This window comes from Meles meles, chromosome 9 (assembly GCF_922984935.1).
Source record: "Meles meles chromosome 9, mMelMel3.1 paternal haplotype, whole genome shotgun sequence".
Classification (NCBI taxonomy): Eukaryota; Metazoa; Chordata; class Mammalia; order Carnivora; family Mustelidae; genus Meles; species Meles meles.
This window is the reverse complement of record NC_060074.1, coordinates 41,730,780-41,750,068: the sequence shown is the minus strand read 5'-3', so window position 1 is coordinate 41,750,068 and position 19,289 is coordinate 41,730,780. Positions and strand designations below refer to the sequence as shown.

The 19,289-nt window shown below is 55.5% G+C and overlaps 1 protein-coding gene across 1 annotated transcript in view; it reads right to left on the bottom strand.

The window, feature by feature from the left end:
- Positions 1-222: 222 nt before the first annotated feature.
- Positions 223-19,289, bottom strand: part of MROH2A (maestro heat like repeat family member 2A) — a 44,165-nt gene continuing 25,098 nt past the window's right edge. The window contains exons 23-42 of the mRNA XM_046018943.1: positions 18,540-18,662; positions 17,494-17,573; positions 15,755-15,863; positions 14,858-14,953; positions 12,757-12,861; positions 11,533-11,656; positions 10,829-10,947; positions 9,848-10,000; positions 9,294-9,448; positions 7,176-7,335; positions 6,904-7,097; positions 6,433-6,570; positions 5,856-5,970; positions 4,585-4,731; positions 4,285-4,467; positions 3,604-3,759; positions 2,056-2,187; positions 1,305-1,407; positions 993-1,058; positions 223-487 (exon numbers count right to left, since the gene is read on the bottom strand). Coding sequence (XP_045874899.1) covers positions 366-487; positions 993-1,058; positions 1,305-1,407; positions 2,056-2,187; positions 3,604-3,759; positions 4,285-4,467; positions 4,585-4,731; positions 5,856-5,970; positions 6,433-6,570; positions 6,904-7,097; positions 7,176-7,335; positions 9,294-9,448; positions 9,848-10,000; positions 10,829-10,947; positions 11,533-11,656; positions 12,757-12,861; positions 14,858-14,953; positions 15,755-15,863; positions 17,494-17,573; positions 18,540-18,662 — 2,580 coding nt within the window. The 3' untranslated portion in view covers positions 223-365. The remainder of the gene's footprint in view (positions 488-992; positions 1,059-1,304; positions 1,408-2,055; positions 2,188-3,603; positions 3,760-4,284; positions 4,468-4,584; positions 4,732-5,855; positions 5,971-6,432; positions 6,571-6,903; positions 7,098-7,175; positions 7,336-9,293; positions 9,449-9,847; positions 10,001-10,828; positions 10,948-11,532; positions 11,657-12,756; positions 12,862-14,857; positions 14,954-15,754; positions 15,864-17,493; positions 17,574-18,539; positions 18,663-19,289) is intronic.

The window sequence follows — 19,289 nt, the reverse complement described above, 5'->3', positions numbered from 1 at the left end:
GCACAGACGCCTCTTTTCCCTTCAAGGGTCAGGTCCTGGCGGGGCAGAGGCTGGACAGCAGGCTGCCTCCCCTCGCTGCCTGGCTTTCAGACTGGATTCAGACACGCGCACGCTCCAGGGAATCGTGGGGACTAAATTCTGCCTCTGCCCCGCTGCCTTGGCTCTGAGATGTTGTCACTTTACAATCAGAAATCTGCACTCCCAATGGCAATGGAAGTTTATTTCAAGGGGAGGGAGAAAAGGGATGCCGATTATTTTAGAACAATGCTTTTCTTAACAAACTAAATTAAAATGTTTTGCCTCGCTGCGGCCCGGCTGTGGTTTGTCACTCCGAGGGGGCAGTTTACACTTTACATTCGAACCATCTAGCAAAATCCTCCAGGGGGAGACAAAAGCGGGTGCTGGCTACACGTATCCAAGATTTTGAGAGCCTCCAGGGCTGCCCTGCGGACCTCAGGGTCTGAGTCAAGCTGTAGCTCCTGGAGAGCTGAGAGTGAGCACAGACAGGAGAGAATCAGGAACCAGCGAGGCTGGGCCCCCGAGCTGGTAGAAGCCCGCCCCCCCCCCCCAACCAGGCCTCCTGTGCAGTATGGGACTCATGCGGGCTGCAGAAGGGGAACCCCTGTGTTTGCAGCCAGACGACGGCAGGTGGAGCTGTGCCTGCACACACATCCCCCATCCGAGCCTTTGGCTGCTTTTCCACCAGTGACAGAAAGATCACCCACAGAACCTGAGCGCCCCGTGGATGGGTCGAAGGAGTGAGGGTGGAAACATTTCTAAGTATTTGTGATGGGGAGGTGGGCAGGAGGCACAGGAATGAAAGGACTCCATGCCAAAATAGTTGTCTTCCTGGAAAGCCCTCTGCAGGCTCAGGCAGCCCTCTGTGCCCTGATTATCCAAGGGAAGGGTCGGCTGGCTCATCCCCAGACGGCTTCTCTAAGCTCCCCAAATGAGGTTTGTGCACTCAGTATGATTGAGTCTCTATTACTTACAATTCTGTAATGCTGGAAAGTCCAGTTTTCTCAGATGGTGTGTGGACATCTGCTTCATAATAATTCCTAAAACGAGAGCCAGCAAAATGCTCATCACGCAAATACTGGGTCAGCAAGAGAGTCTGTTTCGCGTTTTGAGATAACTGTTTAGGACTCCGCTGAAGATGCTTAATAGAGAAGCAGGCAGGTGTGAAGCTAAGTGGGAGAGGACACAGAGAAGGGGACTTTCACCAGAGTCTGTCCCCTACCCTGCTCCCCAGCTCAGGTTTGGCCCTCAATGTCCCTCCTGCATCAGGAGACATGCTCACCCACCTGCCAGGTTGCAGGCAGCAATTCTGATCCTTGGCAAGTTACTATTAATGTAGGTCATTGTTTCCAGTAAGAAGGTATAGAGCATGGCAGGCTTTTTCTGAGTCTGCAAAAGATGAAGGATGAACAGAACCAGGGAGGATGAGATCCTAGAGATCGTCTGCTCAGAGTGTGTTCCCATCTGTCTGATGTGCAAGGGTCTGCCCAGAGAAGGCAAGTACCCACCCCAGCATCACACAGCTGACTAGTAGCTGGACCACATAAGGACCTTCAGACCTCTGTTACATTCTGTCTGACCCAGAGAAGAGATGATACTGTCTGCAAATGGAGCGGTTGTCCACTACCGTGGCCGCTGGCCACATATGGCCCTTGGGCACTTGAAATGTGACTAGTCTGAATTAAATATGAAGAGCCTCCTGCATTTTGATGACAGTAACTCAAAAGCGTAAAATATCACATTAATACTTTATACATTGACTACATGTTGAAATGACAATGGTTTGGATCCACTGGGTTAAATAAAATCTATTATTCAATTTGGTTTCACCTCTTTCATTTTTCTTAACGTAGCTACCAGAAAACGTATGGATATGTGGCTTGCATTCTGCCTCTGTTGGACGGTGCTGGTCTTGACGTTTCATATCCGTGAGGTGAGCACAGGCTCACAGGACAGAAGTCTGTGGCAGCTGCGACCCTAAGCCCCAAGCCCCAGGCGGCCAACCTCCAACAGACCCATGGCCCTCAGCTTCCTCACCAGGATGGAGCACAGCGTTGTCTGGAAAACAGTCATCCCATCAGCCTCACTGCTGTCCCTTTGGTCGGAGCTGCTCTCCAGGGCCTTCCAGCCCCAGAAGTGCACACACTGAAACATGGTGGCCATACAGGCCTGGAGGGACACCGGGCACAGGATGGAGGAAGGGTGTCAGGCAGACCAAGGGGACTCCCATGGTCTGGGGGTAGAGGGTGGTGAATGACAGGACTAACGTTCCACCGATAGGCCAGTGGGCAGCCTTGGAAAAGCCTCAGGAAGACACAGAAGGGTACCTGGGACCGGAGCCCTGCCACCCTATACAGTGGCTTGTGTGCATTTAGGGAAAAAGCCCTGGAGGCAGATGCAGCCCACTTGCCTCCTCAGCCTTCGTGCCCTCAGCAGCCTGGCCTGGGACCTGCCCCTCCAGGACACTGGGATCAGGAGCCTGGCAGGGACTGGTAGCACGAGGGTGAGCTTTCTCAGCCCCAGACCCTCTCTGAGCACTGCAGCAACCAGGCCCCTGGCCTCTGGCCTCCAGCTTCCAGCAGGGATGGGCTACAGCAGGCTAGGACAGGAGACTGGAACCAGCCCACGTGTTCCCCCTGCTCTGGCCCCTCTTGGCTGATTCTTCGTTAAACCCTCTGATCCCCTTCCTAGGTGCTCCTTCCTGGAAGCACACCCCTCACAGGACGGTTGCTTCGACAACTTACAACAGTGTGAGCCGGAGATGGATTTGTGAGGAAAGCACCTCTGGGGGGTGATAGGAGGTGGCCTGCGTTATCAGGGTCCCGGAGGCAGAGCAAGAGTCGGGAGTGATGCCCTCCCCGACCTACGGGCGCCACCACCCCACCCTGTCCTGCATGGACCCCTACAGGATTCTTGGGACCCCAGAACCGGAGGCCAAGGTGCTAGTTGAGCATGAGCGGCTGGGTGTGCCACAGCTCACTGGGAGACAGGAGAACGACCTCTCGGCTCAGCCCCCTCCCCGCTCCTCCCCAGTCCACACAGGAAGGTGGGGACAGAGAAGACAGAGGTCAGGGTCAGGAGCCTGCAGGGGTGAGGGGTGGCCATCAGACAGGCGGGAGCCGGGGGAGGAGCTTGAAGCGGCAGGGGAGCTGGGCCTCCATAGGGAGGAGAACCTCCTGTGCAGGGCCAGGGCAGGCACCCCTCCCCTCACTACCCGCAGTAGCCCCAGCTCTGGCCTGCGCCACAGGGAGCCACTGAGGAGGGATTTAAGGTGAGTTTTAAGCATGTGTTTTAAGGGTGTGAGTCATCACAGGACAGCAAGCTATAGAATCCACTGGAAGAGAAGGGCGATGGGGCAGAGGATGCTGGCAGGCAGCCACTGGAGAAGAAAGCTATGCCATGTGCCCCTACCAAGCAGAGACACCTCCGTAAGCCAGTCTATGGGTCATCTGAACGGCCCCTCCCCAGCTTGGCATGAGGAAAGGGGTTGATGGAGAGAGGCAGGGGAGAGACCCCCTCGCACATTCTCCTTTGGGGGCCAGGGGTCCCCACACTTTGGGACACAGCGAGGAGGGTGTGTCTGACCTGGGCTGCATCGGAGCAGGGGTCCTGGCAGTGCAGCATGAGGGTGATCCAAGCTTTCTTCACTTCCTCCTTGAAGAAGTGCTTCTTGGAAATCCTGACCACCTTCGCCAGCTTCCCGAACAGGACGAAGGCTTTCAAACGCAGCAGCTCGCTCTCCTGTGGCCAAGATGCACAAGCAAGTCCTAAAATTCGGGAAGCAAGAAGCCCAGCAAAGCCCTAGCCGCTCTCTGTGGACCCTTCCAGCCGCCTTGGCCCCTGCAAAGGCTTCTGGGACATTCCACCAGGATGGAGGCTCGCCTGCAGGGCTCTCAGGACCGGGCGCCATTCTGGGGCCCGTGACTTAGTCTTGCCCAGAGGAGGGCTGTGTCAGATGTGAGGGTACACCACTGCCCGGCAGGGGCCCAAAGAGCATCTGTAGGCTGTAAGGAATTCTGGGGAGAAGCTCACACCCTAATAGCAGGGGAGGGGTCCCATGAGTCCTAGAGCAAGGATTTCTGGTGTCTTTCACGAGATCCCACCATCAGCTAATGGATGCGTGGGTGCAGGCAGACCTGCGGCCCCTTCCGTCCCATAGGAGAAGAAGGGCTCAACTGTTGGCTGAGGAGGCATTTGGGGACACCCCACACACACACACACACACCCGGAGGGCCAGGGGCTAGCTAGGTGATCGTCTAGACTCACGTTGTCAAAGAAGGCCCTGCACTGCTCACAGATGATGCCGAATGAGGACCCCAGGTCCCCCTCTCGGAGCTCAGCCAGGATCTTGGCCAGGGCCTCCATGCCCTCGGAGGCCACGCTGGAGTTCACGGGCTCCCGCAGGGAGTCCAGACATTTCTCCAGCAAAAGCTTCCGGTACTGCCTCACCTAGGAGAATGGGGGGATGGCGAGGAGCTTCAGTCCCCGCCTGGTTCGTCAACCCCGGACCCTCAACCCACCAGGCCCTGCACTCTGGGTCCCGGAGCTCGGAGACAGGAGCAGCACCTTCTTGGGGGCACCAAGGGCCATGTTGCCGAGGGCACGCAGCGAGAGCACCCTCAGAGCCTCGTCCTCCTGGTCTGCGCCCTTCTCTAGCATCAACACTGTGGGTTTCAGCAGCTTCTCCTGGTACAGAACCGGGTCACTCATGAACTAGAAAAGAGAACTTTGTGACCGCTCTGCCCCTCGTGGGCCCCTTTCTCAGCCACAAGACGGGACGTGGGACTAGATCCAATGCATGGAGCGGTGTCTGTGAAAAGGAGAGGACCCGGAGCCCCAGCTGCCCAGGACCAACCCTCGGCTCCTCCTGCCTGCCAGCGGAGCCCCTGGCCAGTCACTTAGAACCCCTCTGAGCCTCAGCCTCCCCACCCTCGAGAAGGGGCTGACATCAGAGCCTGCCTCACAGGGATGTGGCGAGGCTCCCTGAGGAAATAATGTGGGGAAAGCCTCAGAAGTGTGACCTCGTTTGTTGGGTTGACCTGACAGAGCAGCTCTCACAAGCGGGCCCCGGGCCCCTGGGTCCCAGCAGCAGCACGAACTTCACTCCTCGGGGACCCAGAGAGTCACAGCCAGCCCAGCACTCAAGGTGTCAGGACCTCGGGCCAAGGGGGACGCCTCTGGCACGCGTGTGTATGTGTGTGTGCATGCATGTGCACAAGTATGCACATTTTAAATAAACCTAAAGAAAACTGAACACCAAATTGGTGGCCCCAAAATGGGAATTTTACTTACTAGCCCTTTACAGAAAATGTCTGCCGACCCCATACTGGGAGGATGTTGGCTCCTAAGCCCTATTGGGAATCATGCAGCCAACACAAGTTCTCCTGAAAGTTTTCTGGCCAATTCCCTCAGGACCCTGTAAGAGGCTCAGTTGCGCAGGAGGGCTGCTGGGCCCCAGGGGCCGTCACCCCCCTTCCTGGCTTTCCTGCCTGGCAAAGCCTCATCAGTCCCTAGAGCCCTTCCTATAAGACCTTCCCCAGAACCATCGACCCCAGCAAGAGCCAAGGTGCCCTCCTCTGGGCCCCTGGGTGATTCCGGCACTCAGCACAGCACCTCTCTCTTCACTGTGCGCACCCCAGGTCTTGGGACCACTTTCCCCACAGTGCACACCCTGACTCACCCATGTCCCTGGCGGGGGTTGGACAGTCGCCTGCCCCTTGTCTCAGATGCCCCTCAGAGCCTGGGCTCCTTTCCCTGAGAGGAGCCAGGGTAGGGAGTTGGGGGAAAAGCAGCAGCCCGACCCCAGCTTGCCCAGCCCTCCATGCCCCGAGCCTCACCTCCACACAGACCGCCGTGCTGCTGATACGACAGCTGAGGACATCCGAGTGCATGCCTCCGAGCACCAGCTCCGCCAGCCGCTGCCTGGACCCCTCCACGCTCCGCATGCACCCCCTGCAAGGTGAATGCAGCCAAGGGGTGGGGAGGTCCTCTCAGCCGCTGCCGTGCACAGCTGTTCTGGGGGTGCGCACCCAGGGATACATCCTTTGACCTCTCCGAGCCTCCCCTCCTCGCCAGGGAAGGTTTGGTTGGAGTGTCACTGGAGTGCCAACTTTTCATGATTTTTTATACAAAGGGACCAGAATGGGGGCCACTCAGGAGTGACCAGGCCCCAGGAAGTAGCTCTCACTCTGGCCCAGCTTAGAAGCCTGGTGTGGCCTTGGGGGAGCTCTACCCTGCCTCTGACCTCACGTCTCCTGTCTTGGAGCAGAGATTCCTTCGCCCTACATGCTGCCATCCCAGAGTCTGGAACATGGGTCAACTTGGCAATCCCTCAGAAACCAGGCATTCCGCCGTGATCTAGACCTTCCAGCAAGAAGACAGTGGCCCTGTGAGTCTCGCGGCCCAGGTGCCCACCTGGCCAGCAGGCCCACGCCTTGCAGGAACGTGGAGCTGCTCTGCAGGAGGGCCCACACTCCCTGCTCCTCCAGGCTGTGGACCAGCTGCTCACTGCTGAGTCTTCTGAACAACAGCTGCATGCACTTGATCGTGATCCTGGAAGAAGGTGGGACGCTAGGCTGACGAAGCTGCCCCGTGGAGGGCAAACACTGCACCCAGGTCAGAGGAACGGGGGTCCCCGCGCCTACTGGGCCCAGCTCAAGGGGCTAAGGGCGATCACGTGAGAGAGTGGGTCTGCAAACAATGAAAACCACACTGTGCTGGGCTCATGCAAGGGAGGGTTGTAAGATCTGTTTCCAGAAACTTCTCTCCACCAGAAGACCACAAGGCCTCTTGGTGAAGGTGACTCTTGGGATCCTTGACTTCACAGAGGCAGTGTCCAGCTCAGGCCCACTGCCCTGCACCCCACGCCCCCTCCCCCCGGAGTACCTGTGCAGGTTGATCTCTTCAGGCAGTGTCCCCGTGTGGACCAGTCTCCACGTCTTCAGGATAGGCGATGCAGCCTCTGGCCCCTGGCTGCTGCTGAGCTGCAGCAGGAGAGTGTAGACAAGGTCTGGGAAGAGATCCAGGAGCTTGTCGTCCACATCCGTCTTCTGGATCAGGAGGTGGATGGCACACAGGGTCTGCAGGGAGAAGGGCAAGGTGTCAGGGCTCCTCCTCGGAGCCCCCCAGGGGCCATGGGGCCTGCCCCTGTGACTCACCATCAGCGGATCCACTGCGGCCAGGCGCCAGATGTCCACCTTGGACATGGGGTTGGCCCTGGGAGTGAACCTCGCCTGCAGTCTGCCCATCAGCCCATGGAGCATCGTCCGGGAGAAGGGCACGTTCTTGGCCACAGCCAGCCACACCTCCGTCAGGTGGCTAACCAAAGACAGGAGACAAGGACTGTGGGACCCTGCCTTGGGTCCTGGCAGGTTAAGAGCCTCTTTGGCCCCCCAGGCAGCCCTCTGCTTAGGGGTTAGACTCTGGTGCCTGAACCTCAGGGAGGCGGAGGGCATGGCAGGTCTGTGACTCCACGTTCAGTTCCGTTCCTCTGCCCCAGCACCCTCGGACCCTGCGGCCCCACTGCTAGGTGACCTCAGAGGTCCCCACCCAGCCTCCTATGTGATGCCTTCATATATACATCCAGCAAGAGCTGCCAAGTACCCAGTTCGTCCCGCTGGCCCTAAGCAGCCCCTCCCCCTCCCAACACACCCTTAAGGAAGGTGCTTTCAGCTCCGTGGCCCACGGAAGAGGAAGGGGGGCCTGCAGAGGTTAGGGGCCAGAGGGCAGTTTGAAGTGGCACCCCCATCCCCAAGCCCAGGCCTGTGACTCTGTTGAGAAGGGACAGTCCGCGGGACAGTGACCTCATGAGTCCCACATGCATAGGTACAGGGGAGTGGGGGGCTGCGGGGTCTGAAAGGCCAAAGACCCAAGTCCACTGAGATCAAATCGAGCAAGGACAGGTGTGTCCAGCCTCTGCGAATCCACAAAACCAAATGCACAAGGGCGGGGAGGCGAGTTTGTTGGCGGGGGGACGCACGGGGGGCACCTGCTGGCAGGAACCGAATGGAAGGTGGGCCCGTGAGCTCACCGGCAACCACTTCTCATAAAGAAGCCATCGGGGTGTAAGGAAACAAGAAAGCAGGGCCTCAGCCTGCAACAGCAAGAAACAACCACAGGAGCCTAGGGAAGCCAAGGCCGCAGGTCCACCGTCCCCAGGGCCCTGGCCATGGTCCCCTGGCCACAGATGCTGTCAGGTGAGGACAGGGCTTGCTCTGAGCCCCCAAGCTTGGGTCAATGACCTGTAGGAGTACGTTTGTTGGATTGACCTGACAGAGCAGCTCTCACAAGCGGGACCCGGGCCCCTGGGTCCCAGTTACACAGTGGGAGCTAAGCAATGCAGTGACAGCCAGCGCCACCCGGCCATCAAGACCACCAGCTTGACGGAGGCCACACAGCACTCTGTCCCCCACCCCGGCACCGCTCGGAAAGCCACTAACCGCCCCAAATCAAGCAATCCACACTGTCCTCCCTTCTGATGAGGAAGCAGAGCCAGGCCTGCATGTCACACGGGGCAGCCCTCGAGGTTCCCGACCTGCGGCCTGTCTGCTCATGTCACAGCACGCTGAGTGAGGTCTGCCGCCTCTCCCTCCCCCAACAGTCTCAAGGCTTTCCTTTGCTCTGCAGCCTCGGCTGACCTGGGGACAGCTGCCCACCTCTCTCTGTGCCCTCCCCAGGGAGTCCTGGCACCATCCCAAACACACTCCCCTAGGCCGGTGAGGTCCCGCTGACTGCCTGTGTGACACGGTGACAGAGACCCAGGGACTCAGCGGTCTGCAGATCACCCCAAGAAGCAGGGGGTGGGGTGGGGTGCTTTAACGGGAGGCCACCTGAGGGGCACCTGGACTTTCCCTCTCAGGGCCGCATGTGGAAGGGAAGAGGGACAGAGTGGAGCTCATCCAGAGGCCTGCTCAGGCCTTGGTGACCACATTCTCGGTGTATCCTGAGGAAGCCCAAACTTGGAGGGGGCCCAGAGATCTGTCCTTCTGCAGGGAATGGAAGGGCTGCTGTGGGCAGAGTCCTGAGGGGATGACCAGGACATGTGAGAAGCCACAGGATCTGACTCCAGTTCCAGAGGACGGAAATGTGACGCTGGGGCTCCTGGTTCCCCAAGGCCGTACATCCCCAACAGGGGCTGCAGGGAGAGGGTCAGGCCCAGCCCCGGTTTGTTCCCGGCGCTGCTCGAGGGCCCCGTCCTCCGGGACATATCTGCGGTGGTGAGGTGGGCCTGGTATGGGGTGCGAAGGGGACTGTGGCTCCCTGGACAAGGCACCCACCTCTCCATGGGCAGGGGCTGCCGCAGGAGCGCCGTGAGGACGGTCTCCTGGTGGTAGTGCGCCAGCAGGAGGGTGCCCTCGATGAGGGGGCGCCGCACCTCCGGGTGATCCGCCACGGGCAGCTGGACCAAGACGGCGCCCAGGATCTCGGCCACCTGGGGAGGGGCGGGCATCACCGGCACAGCCTAGACGCCCACGGCCCGCTGCCCTTGCACCCTGCACACCCCACCTCCAGGGACTCTTGCCCAACTAGGTGATGGCGAGGCCAGATCCCCAGCGCATCCTTTGGTCTCTTCCTAGATTTGATCAGGTTTTCTGTGTGGGAGGCAGTACGCTCCAGGAAAATGGCCACGGGCCTCTAGTCCACTGTCCACTTCCTAACTGGGCCGCCCCCCACATGTTTCTTTCTCCTTTTAGAACTCCACTTCCTCCTCCAAACATGCAAGGGATTAGGAAGCCCATCTCAGCAAGCGTGCTGAGCCCTTGCTTGTCGCTCTAGCCTGGGTATACTGGACAGCGCCAGGCCCTAAGTGGCCCCGCCACGGCTCTGCCACCTTGTCCTCCAGCTCCTTGGCCCGCATCTGGAGGAAGGTGCCTATCCAGGTGACGGAGGCCTTATCGTGCTGCAGGTCCATGGCCCCGATGTTCTCACAGAGCTTCTGGATGAGTGAGACCACCTCATCGCAGTTAAATTGCACGCAAGCCACCTAGGACCAGAGCAGAGCACTGCTGGGACCCAGCTGTTTGCCCCAGCCCATCACCGCTGACGTTCCCCGCCCTTCTGCCTGACACCACGGCCCAGCCCAGGCCTCCATTGTCTCTCAGACCACTGCAGGTGCTTCCTTCCCGCATCCTTGCCCAGCATCTCACCAACCCAATCGCCAACCTTCTTGGGATGTCACTCCTCTACCTCAAAGACTCAGAGCTCAGCTTGGCTTTCCAAGGCTTCTGGCATGTGCCCTCAAACTCTCCTCCACCTCTCTCCCCTGGCACCGGCCACCCCACTGAACCCTGCTCAGGAAGCTCCCCCAAAATGTTCCCCATCCTGTCTCTACTACCCTGCAGCCCTCACTCGGGGTGCGCCCTGAGCCTTGACACCCTGAAGCATCCTCCCACCATCCATAAGCCCCCTGCTTCAGAAAGCTGTCTCTGCCCCCCCCCATCCCCGCCCCTGAGGCAGAAGTCACTCAGCCCCTCTGCCAAGTTTGGGTGGCTCTGGGCATTCCACCCTTAGTGTGCCCATGTGTGATACCTGTGGGAGGCTCTGTGTTTAATTCCCTCTGGGCCCCTCCTCCCCCAGCGGTAGGCGGGGCCTATTAAGTATCTACTATATGCCAGGCACCACGGTAGGGATCTTTCATATTGTAGGTGATTTAGGTATAGAGGGCATGAGTTGGACCAAAATCCATGGGGACTGTGACCTCCGGAGGAAGAGGAAGGCTACCTGGCCAGAATGAGCAAAGTCCCATGCCCCAGAGATGGTCCAGGAGCCAGAGTCCAGCCCAGGAGCCCACCCCACCTTCCCAGCTCATCACCTTGGCTATCCTAGAAGACGCACTGAAAATTTTCTCCACATCCAAGCTCTGGAGATCCTCCTTACATTTTGCAAGCTCCAGCTCCTTGGAAGGGCCCCATGAGGAGCAGGTCTGGCTTGCTGTTGGGAATATAATTTTAGACACGATCAGAAGGACAAAGGGCCCATCCACAGGCCACACTGGGGTAGCCTCCTGGCCTGGCCCACAGGGCTACCTGGCTCCGCAGGCCTGAACCACACTTCAGTTTCTGGACCTTCCATCCCTTCTTGTCTTTGCTCTCATTGCCCTTTCCCTCCAAACCACCTATACACACAGCTCAGATGCCTGCTTTCCAGGAAGCCACCAGCCACCAAGCCAGAGGCGAAATCTCCCCCTTTGAAGGTTACCATCCTGCATTCGCCTCTCAGCTCATCTCTGACCACTTCTGCTGTGTCCTTGGTATCTGTGAGCTGATCTTTTCCCAGTGAGGTCCCTTAGTTCACAGGACATGCCCTCAGTGAGTTGTGCCAAACCAGTGAGCCTCTCCTTCTAGAAACGTCCATGGTTTCTGAGCAAACTCTGCACCCTCTCCACCACCTCTGCTGGTCACCTTGTTTGTCTACACAGAGAGGCCAGGTTCCCCCTAAGATAGTCCCACGGCTGAAACCCCTGCTGTCAGACCTCCCCCTCAACCTCAACGTCCTGATGTCTCACCCTCCCCATACCATGAAGATCCAGCAGGCTGGACAGGACACTCATGGAGGCCATGCGGGTTCTTCTGTGGGAGTCACAGGTACAAGGGGCGATGAGTCCGACCAGCGTGCCAAACTGCCCCAGCTTCAGGGGGATCTGAGGGACAGGAGACTTCAAGGCTCACACCCTGTGTCCACTCACACACACCTGGTGCTGCCCAGGGGCAGCGTCACCAGCAGCTGGAGAGAGTGAGCCCTGCTGGAAAACACCCCAGGGCCCCTGGAGGCTCAGCAGCCAGGATCCGGGGAGTCTGGCTCAGGACTTGGCCCTCTGGCTGCAGGCCTAGTTTCCGTATCAGCACACCTGTCTTGTTCCTGTAACTGAGCCCTGGGTTCAAATCTGACCTCCCCCGCTCACTAGCTCTGTGACCCGGGCAGGGTTCTGAGCCTCGCACCCTCATGCTCCTCATCTGCAAAGGGGAGACAATCACAGTGCTTCCTCTTCCAGGAGATGTGGAGAATCATTCCAGAGAATCCAGACGATGCCTTCAGCACAGTGTTTGGCCCCAAACCTAGCATGAGTCTAGGGCCTGGCCTCGCTTTGCAGGGCTCAGGCCTCCACCTGAATGGTGCCCCCAGACCACCAGGGGTACGGCTCATCTTGTTCTCACCATGCACCAGTCTTCTGACCCGAGGCCGTCCCCAGAACCCAGGTCCCATGCCCCAGGGACCCCATCCTCCCCATGCCATCCCTGAAAGCCAAGCCATCAAAGAGCATGAGGCCAACAGAGGTACCAAGAGAGGTCTCATTGAGCCAGATCAGAGAGTTAATCAACAAAAACACCTCATTGCTTTTCCAAGTTTCGTGATGTTTATGGCACTTGCCAAGCTTTGCAGAACTTGTAATTTCATAGTGGTTTACTGAGTAGATAGTCACTTTCGTAACCAATAGGATATTCATAAATGTGTGTGTTCTTCTTCTTAAAGAGGGCCCTCACTGCTGAATGAGCCTCAGGCCCCACCAGACTTGGATCCATGCTGAGCCACAGCCTGCCCCTCTCTTGTAGCCCAGAGCTCAGGGCTAGCTCCTCATGGGGCCTCCTCTGCCATTCCCAAATGAGACAGCCTCTTTCCAAGGGACTCTTCAGGGAGCAGAACTTGATTTCAGAAGTGTTCCCTCTTCTCATAAATAGAGACAGGAACTTTTTTGTGGGTGCCAGAGTCACAGGCTGGGGGATCAGGGGCTCAGGGACTCACACAGACACCGATGCTTTGCACGTAGGTCTGCATGAGATGAAGATGGAGGTTCATGGCTTTCTCCCGCTCCCCTTCTTTCTCCGACAAGATCCACTTTTCCAGAAGCTATGGGTAGAGCCCAGAACACAGAAGGGATGATGAAAACCCCAAGGCCCGCCTTTCCTGGCCAACTATTGGCCGCCTGATCTCTCCACTCAAAGTCTGACTTTCAGGGGTGTTGGGTGGCTCTGGACACTTCTAGTTCTCTTTCCAGGCACCCCCATGAGGGACATGAGGCTGTGGGCAGAAAGGGTATCCCCACTATCCTCACCAAGATGGCGCCTGGCTGCTGTGTTTGGCCCTACTCCAAATGTTTGCCGGCAGGTCAAAGCCCAAGAGCATAGCCTGCCTTGCACTCCAGGGGCCTAGATGTTCATGTGTACAGTAACAGAGATTAATGACACATGAAGCAAAACTACTACAACTGAAGAAGAAAGAAACAAATCCACAGTGAGAGTCAGAGATTTCAGTACCTCTTTTTTAGAAACTCACAGAAGAAGAAGACAGAAAATCAGGAAGGACAGGAAAAAATTGAAGAGCGCTACCAACCAACTTGGCCTGATACTTATGAACACTCCATCCAACACAGTACACACATGCACACAGAACACTCTCCAAGATAGACCATCCTGTGCAACCAACTGAGTCTGGGTTGATTTAAAAGGATTCAGATTATACAAAGTGTGTCCTCAGACCACACTGGTTTAAGTTGAGAATCAAAAACAGGAAGATCTCTGGAAAATCTTCAACCATTGGGAAGTTCTAAACAGCCCATGGGTTGAAGAAGAAATCAAAAGAGAAAGTAAAATGTATTTTGAATGGAAACAAAAGGAGAATACAATATATGAATATTTGTAGGATACAGCAGCAAAAAACCATCAGTAGACTCATACTATCTGCTCCTGACCACAAGACTTATTGTAATGTTACAGTAATCAAGATGGGATGACACTGGTGTAAAGACAGACAAATACATCAACGAAACAGAAGAGATGACAGTAATAGACCCACAAGTACATGGTCAGTTGATTTTTGACAAAGACTCAAGGATAATTCAATGAAGAAAAGTCTTTCCAACAAATGGCACTGGTACAACTGGTTGTCTGTACATAAACAAAGAAACAAACTTTGATCCATACCTCACACCACATACAAAACTTAACTCAAAATATATCCTAGACTTTCTTATGAATCCTGAAACTACAACCTCCTAAAAAAGAATCTTTGTGACCTTAGGTTAGGCATAGATTTCTGAGAATGTCAGAACTATGGTCCATAAAAGAAAACAAATGGTAAATTAGACTTTGTCAACATTTTAAAACTTCTGTTCTTCAAAAGGCACGTGAAATCAATGGAAACACAAGTCACAGACTGGGGGGAAATATTTGTAATTCATGTATCTGTCAAGGACTTGTATTCAGAATACATAAAACCTCTGAAAACTCAATAATAAGAAAGCAAATGGCCCAATTAAAAAGCAACTAGCCAATACCTTTCAAAAATGCCAAGATTATGGAAAATAAAGGAAGACTGGGGAATTGTTTCAGATTTAAAGAGATTAAAGAGATGTGGAAGTAAATGCACCGTGTAACTCAGCTTAGATCCTGGATTGGGGAAAGTCACTATAAAGGATATTACTGGGACAATTCATGAAATTTAAATATTAGCCAGAGATTAGAATATAGCATTGTATCAACATTACAATTCCTGATTTCATCATTGTACTGTTGTTATACACGAAGGTGAGGTGTTCCTGTTCTTGATGTCTGCAACTAACTCTCCATGCTTCAAGAAGTGTGTGTGTAAAATAAGAAAGAGAAGGGAAGAAGATGAGAGGAAAAGATAATGGAACAAACTTAAGAACTGTGACCCTAGATGAAGGATATAAAGGAGTTCTTTGTACTATTCTTGCAACTTTATAGTATATCTGAAATTTTACCAAAATAAAATTACTGAAGCAATCTTAACACATACCCCTGTTTCCCACAGACTCTGGACCTCAGGCCAGTTCTCTGGGAGGGGTGGCCTTCCCTAGTTCCTGGCCCTCTACTGAGGAACTCACGTGTACCATCTCCTGCAGCCCCTTGGGGTCCAGCTGCCTCTGCATAAGACCCTCCATCAGCTGCTCCAAGGCATGCTTCGCATTCGCATACAGGGTCTATGGCCAAGAGAGGGGAGCACCGGGCAGCAATGAGGGGATGTGCACAGTCATCCACCACGACTCTGCAAGGATCCATGCCAGGGTTGAGAAGTATGAGGTGGTCTGAAAATCACCCTGTTACTTCCGCTCAGACTGGGTCATTCATACCTATAGTCTCATGAGACATATGATACAACCTCTGAAGAAGAACCCATTTTACAAAGGAGGAAACTGAACCCCCAGAGTCCAGTTCTTCTGACTCCTCATCCAGGACCAGGACCTTAAGGCCGAGATGACTACCTGTCCACAAAAGGTCTGTCCTCCTTCTCCACATTATTGCTGGGTAACAGACATCCAGTTAGGAACTACATTTCCCAGCACCCCTTCCATCCAGGCAAACCATGTGATTAAGTCCTGGCCAATGAAAGGTGGGCAGCATGGCTCATAAATCCTTCTTATTCTTTCTCTTCCTCTCCAGGGTGGATATCAGTACCCACAAGGGACCTTGAGCCATGCACTGAAGATAGTCAGGCTTCTGTCAGCCTGGTTCCCCCAAAGCAGCAGCTCCATCTCCACCCCCACTGCCAACTGGACTTTACTTGAGTGAGAAATAACTTTCTTCTTGTTAGATCATGGAGATTTTACGGTTTAGCTGTTACAGCAGCTAGCATTACCTTACACTAACTAATAAGGCCCACTGCCCTTTGCTGCCTTTAACCACTCGCAGGTGGTTCAGGATGGTGGGCTCTCAGCACAGCCCAAGTTATCGTAAACTTTCAAGTCCTAACCCAGAAAATGAGGTGGCTCAGAGGGACATACCTGAATGGACTCATTATCCTCTGCTGGGGGCTGGAGAGAAATTACAGAATGAATACTGATATCCATCAGCTCATTGCTTTCCTCTGTGGAGTAGAATGGCTTCAGGTTGCTAAGGAAAGCAGTGATAAGAGGAGAGGTCAGAGGGGAGTTGAGACCCTGCCACCCCCACTGCACAGTCCAGGGTGCAGAGGCCTGTCACAGAACGAGGGAGAGGCTAGCCTCCCTGGTTGGGGGTGTGGGCATGCATCCTTCCCCAGGGTCCCTGGGTCCACCCAGCCACCAGAATCCAGTGACTGTGTCTGTGATTGATGGGGAGACCCAGAGGCCCAAGGCTAGCTCTCCAACTTGGTGTCTGCTCTGAGCCTGTCCTTCTCCTGCTCAGAAATCTTTCCCTGCTCCTCCCTGGCCATAACCACAGACTCCGCCTCCCAAGCTGGCCCTGGCCCAAGGGTTTTCAAGTGATAACTGCACCAGCCGGACCAGAACCACCTTGGAGCTTCTTAGAAATGCAAACTCTCTGGCTGGCCCTACATCAGAGCTTCTGAATCAAGAATTCCGAATGGAGCCCAGCCATCTGAGCTTTAGTGAACTTCCACGGGTGGTAGCTGGCTGCTTGAAGGATGCCAACTCATTCTTCTCCTATCCTGTCATCAATAGTTCTCAAGCCTAGGTGCATACTGGGGTCACCTACAGAAGCTCCGAGGTGCCCAAGGGCCACATCCAGGGTCCAGGAATCCTTACTGAAAGGTCCGGGGTGGAGTCAGGGTATTGGTATTGTTCACAGGTCCCCAGTTAGCTCTGTTGTGCCTCCAGGATTGGGAGCCACCATTCCACTTAACTTTAAACTCCTGCCCTGCAAGGAGGTGCTGTATTTTGCCCTGCCGGGAGCTTCCAGCTCCTACACAAATCCTGCTATTTTGTGGCAGATGCCAGCATGTTCTCATCGCCCCTGTCGTATCGACAAAATTGTATCTTGTCAGTAGCCCCCCTTTTTCTGGTCTTAGATTTTTATTCTTTTTATTCACCCAAAACCACTCACCTCTGACCCGTAATTCCTTCTGTATACACTTGCCTTACCTCTGAGATCCCAAAGAGATGCTCATGAAATTTACTTAAAATTCGCCTATGCACTGACTCTTAAGGGCACCGGGTAGGGGGAAGGGTGGGGGCACCACAACAGATATTTCTGCTATGAGCCTAAATAATGCATCTGCCCCCACAGGTGCAGAATTCCCAGAGACCACCCAACCTGTTCAAATACTAATGCTACGCAACTTCTTCCCCCTTCCCTGCCAGTGGAGGGACCACTCCAGAAAGGCAAACCTGGGATATTATATCATTTTGTATTAACTATATCAGCACTGTATCAGTCAATAAATTCCTTGACTCTGCCCGACCCAACTAAAAGGATGCCATCTCCCTGCTATCCTATTGAGTGTCACTATGCGATTTCTTGCTCAAAATACCCCCTAATGGACTGAAGAACAGCCAGTCACCTCCCAACCCAGGAGAAGAGCCCAACTTGAACTACTGCTGAGAATTAGGGAAAAGACCTGGTGGAAGCAGACCCCATGTCCTAGCGCGGCCCACTGCCCCAAGAGCTGCCCCCAAAGCCCCTGCTTCAGAGGCAGAGAGGCCAAGTAGGGGCGACCTTCCCCGCCAAGGAACACTGAGGGGTGGTCTCAGTCTTTGGCCCCACCCTCCGAGACACCTGAGGCCAGAACAGGGGCCCAGCTCACCTCAGGTGTGAGAGGGCCTCCATTGCCATGGTCCGCACGGGAGACACTAGGCTGTCGGTGGGCTCTGCCTTGATGGTGGCCTGCCGGGCACAGCAAGGCGGTGAACAAAATGTCCAGAGCCCGCCGGTGAGGACAGTGAGCGTGGGGGCAGCGGCACCCCCCAGGCTGGTGCCCAGGGCCTGGCACTGTACACCCCCTACAATGTTCTCCCTTTCAAGGATCACCTGGCTGTTAGCATCTTAGGGGAGGCGGCAAAATCTGGTGTGGGAAGGAACGGGGCTCCAGACAGGCCTGGGGGCGTCTCGCTCGGGCCTGCTGCCTCCTTACTGTGTGTCCCTGGGCAAAGCGCTTCCCCTGCCTGAGCCATCATGTGTAATACCAGGCCTGTTTCATGGGACTGTGGCTGCCTGGTGTGAAGTGGCACAGGGACAGCTTCTGGCCCAGAGCGGGAGCAGGAGGCCCCCTCCCTCCTTGGGGCCTCCTGTTCTACCCACACCTCGCTTCCCTGCTTCCCTCGGGGTTGGCTTCTGACACAGGGGCGCACTTTCTAGGAGCCACAACCTTGGAAGCGGGTGGGGAGGTCTGGGGCTGAAGGGCAATGCCTGCCTGCACCTCCATCGCCTCCGCCAAGGCTTCAAGCCCTCAGGCAGCTGACGTTTTCTAGAACTCACTGAAGCTCTGTGCAAAAAGGGCTTTAAGACCTGCCTATGGCCGAACCTGCCCCCTAGGTCCCTCCTGTGGAGAAACACAGGGGCCACAGAGGGGCAGACCCAGGGGACCTCTGTCCCCCAGCCCTGAATCAGACACCTTCGGGCACCACCAGATTCCTGGGCGTCACACCCTTTGTCAGAGAGACAAATGTCACACTCAGAACCCTACAGGTGGATGGAAGCAGGACCGAGACAGGGAGGGGCTTCCAGGAACTCTGCAGCCCCTTGTCCCTCAGATGCCCGGAGGAGCTCTGAAAACCTCTGACCAAGGAGAAGCCGGCCAGCAGTTAGACCCCAGAACTGCCCAAGACCAAGGAAGCCCCCTACCCAGCTTACAATTATGATGCCAGTAAGAGTCATCTTCTGGGCAAATTGAAAGTCCTCCAAGTCGTTGATGTTTTTGATGGCGGTGGTGACCTGCACCACACTCTTCATGAAGGCCATTTTGAGACAGATGTCCTGTTCCCAGACCAAAAAGAGGGAAAGGTTGGAGCAGGCTGTGAGTGAGCCCAAAGACCCCCAAGCCACAGCCCTCATGGGGGAGGACCCTCCCTCCGCGCCGCAGAAGAGACATCCAGAGATGTCTCAGAACATCTGAATGATGGCAGGCCTATTCTGTCCTTCAGCTCCCTTAACCAATCTTCTGCCATATGGCCAGGAGGCCAGCCAGGGGCCGGTCAAGGCACAGCGCTCTGGCACCCTCTGAAAACACCACCTCCCTCTGGCCCCCCAGCACCTGTGCCAAAGGATAGCCATGCCCATCAGTGGGTACCTTCTCTGGCCACAGACACCGGGCCCTGTGTGTGGCCACAGAGACAGAAGAAGTTGAGATAAAATTGTTTCTGCTTTTACAACGTGGATGAGCTTTGAGGACGTTATGCTAAATGAAACAAGCCCATCACAAAAAGGCAAATACTGCGTGAGCACAGTTCCATGAGATTCCTGGACTGCTGAACTTCTAGAGACAGGGAGTGTGGGTTGCCAGGGGCCAGGGAGGGCAGCATGAGCATATGGTCAACAGGTGCAGGGTGTCCATTCCAACAAGATGAAGAGCTCTGCAGACAGCTGCTGAGGACAGTCACACAG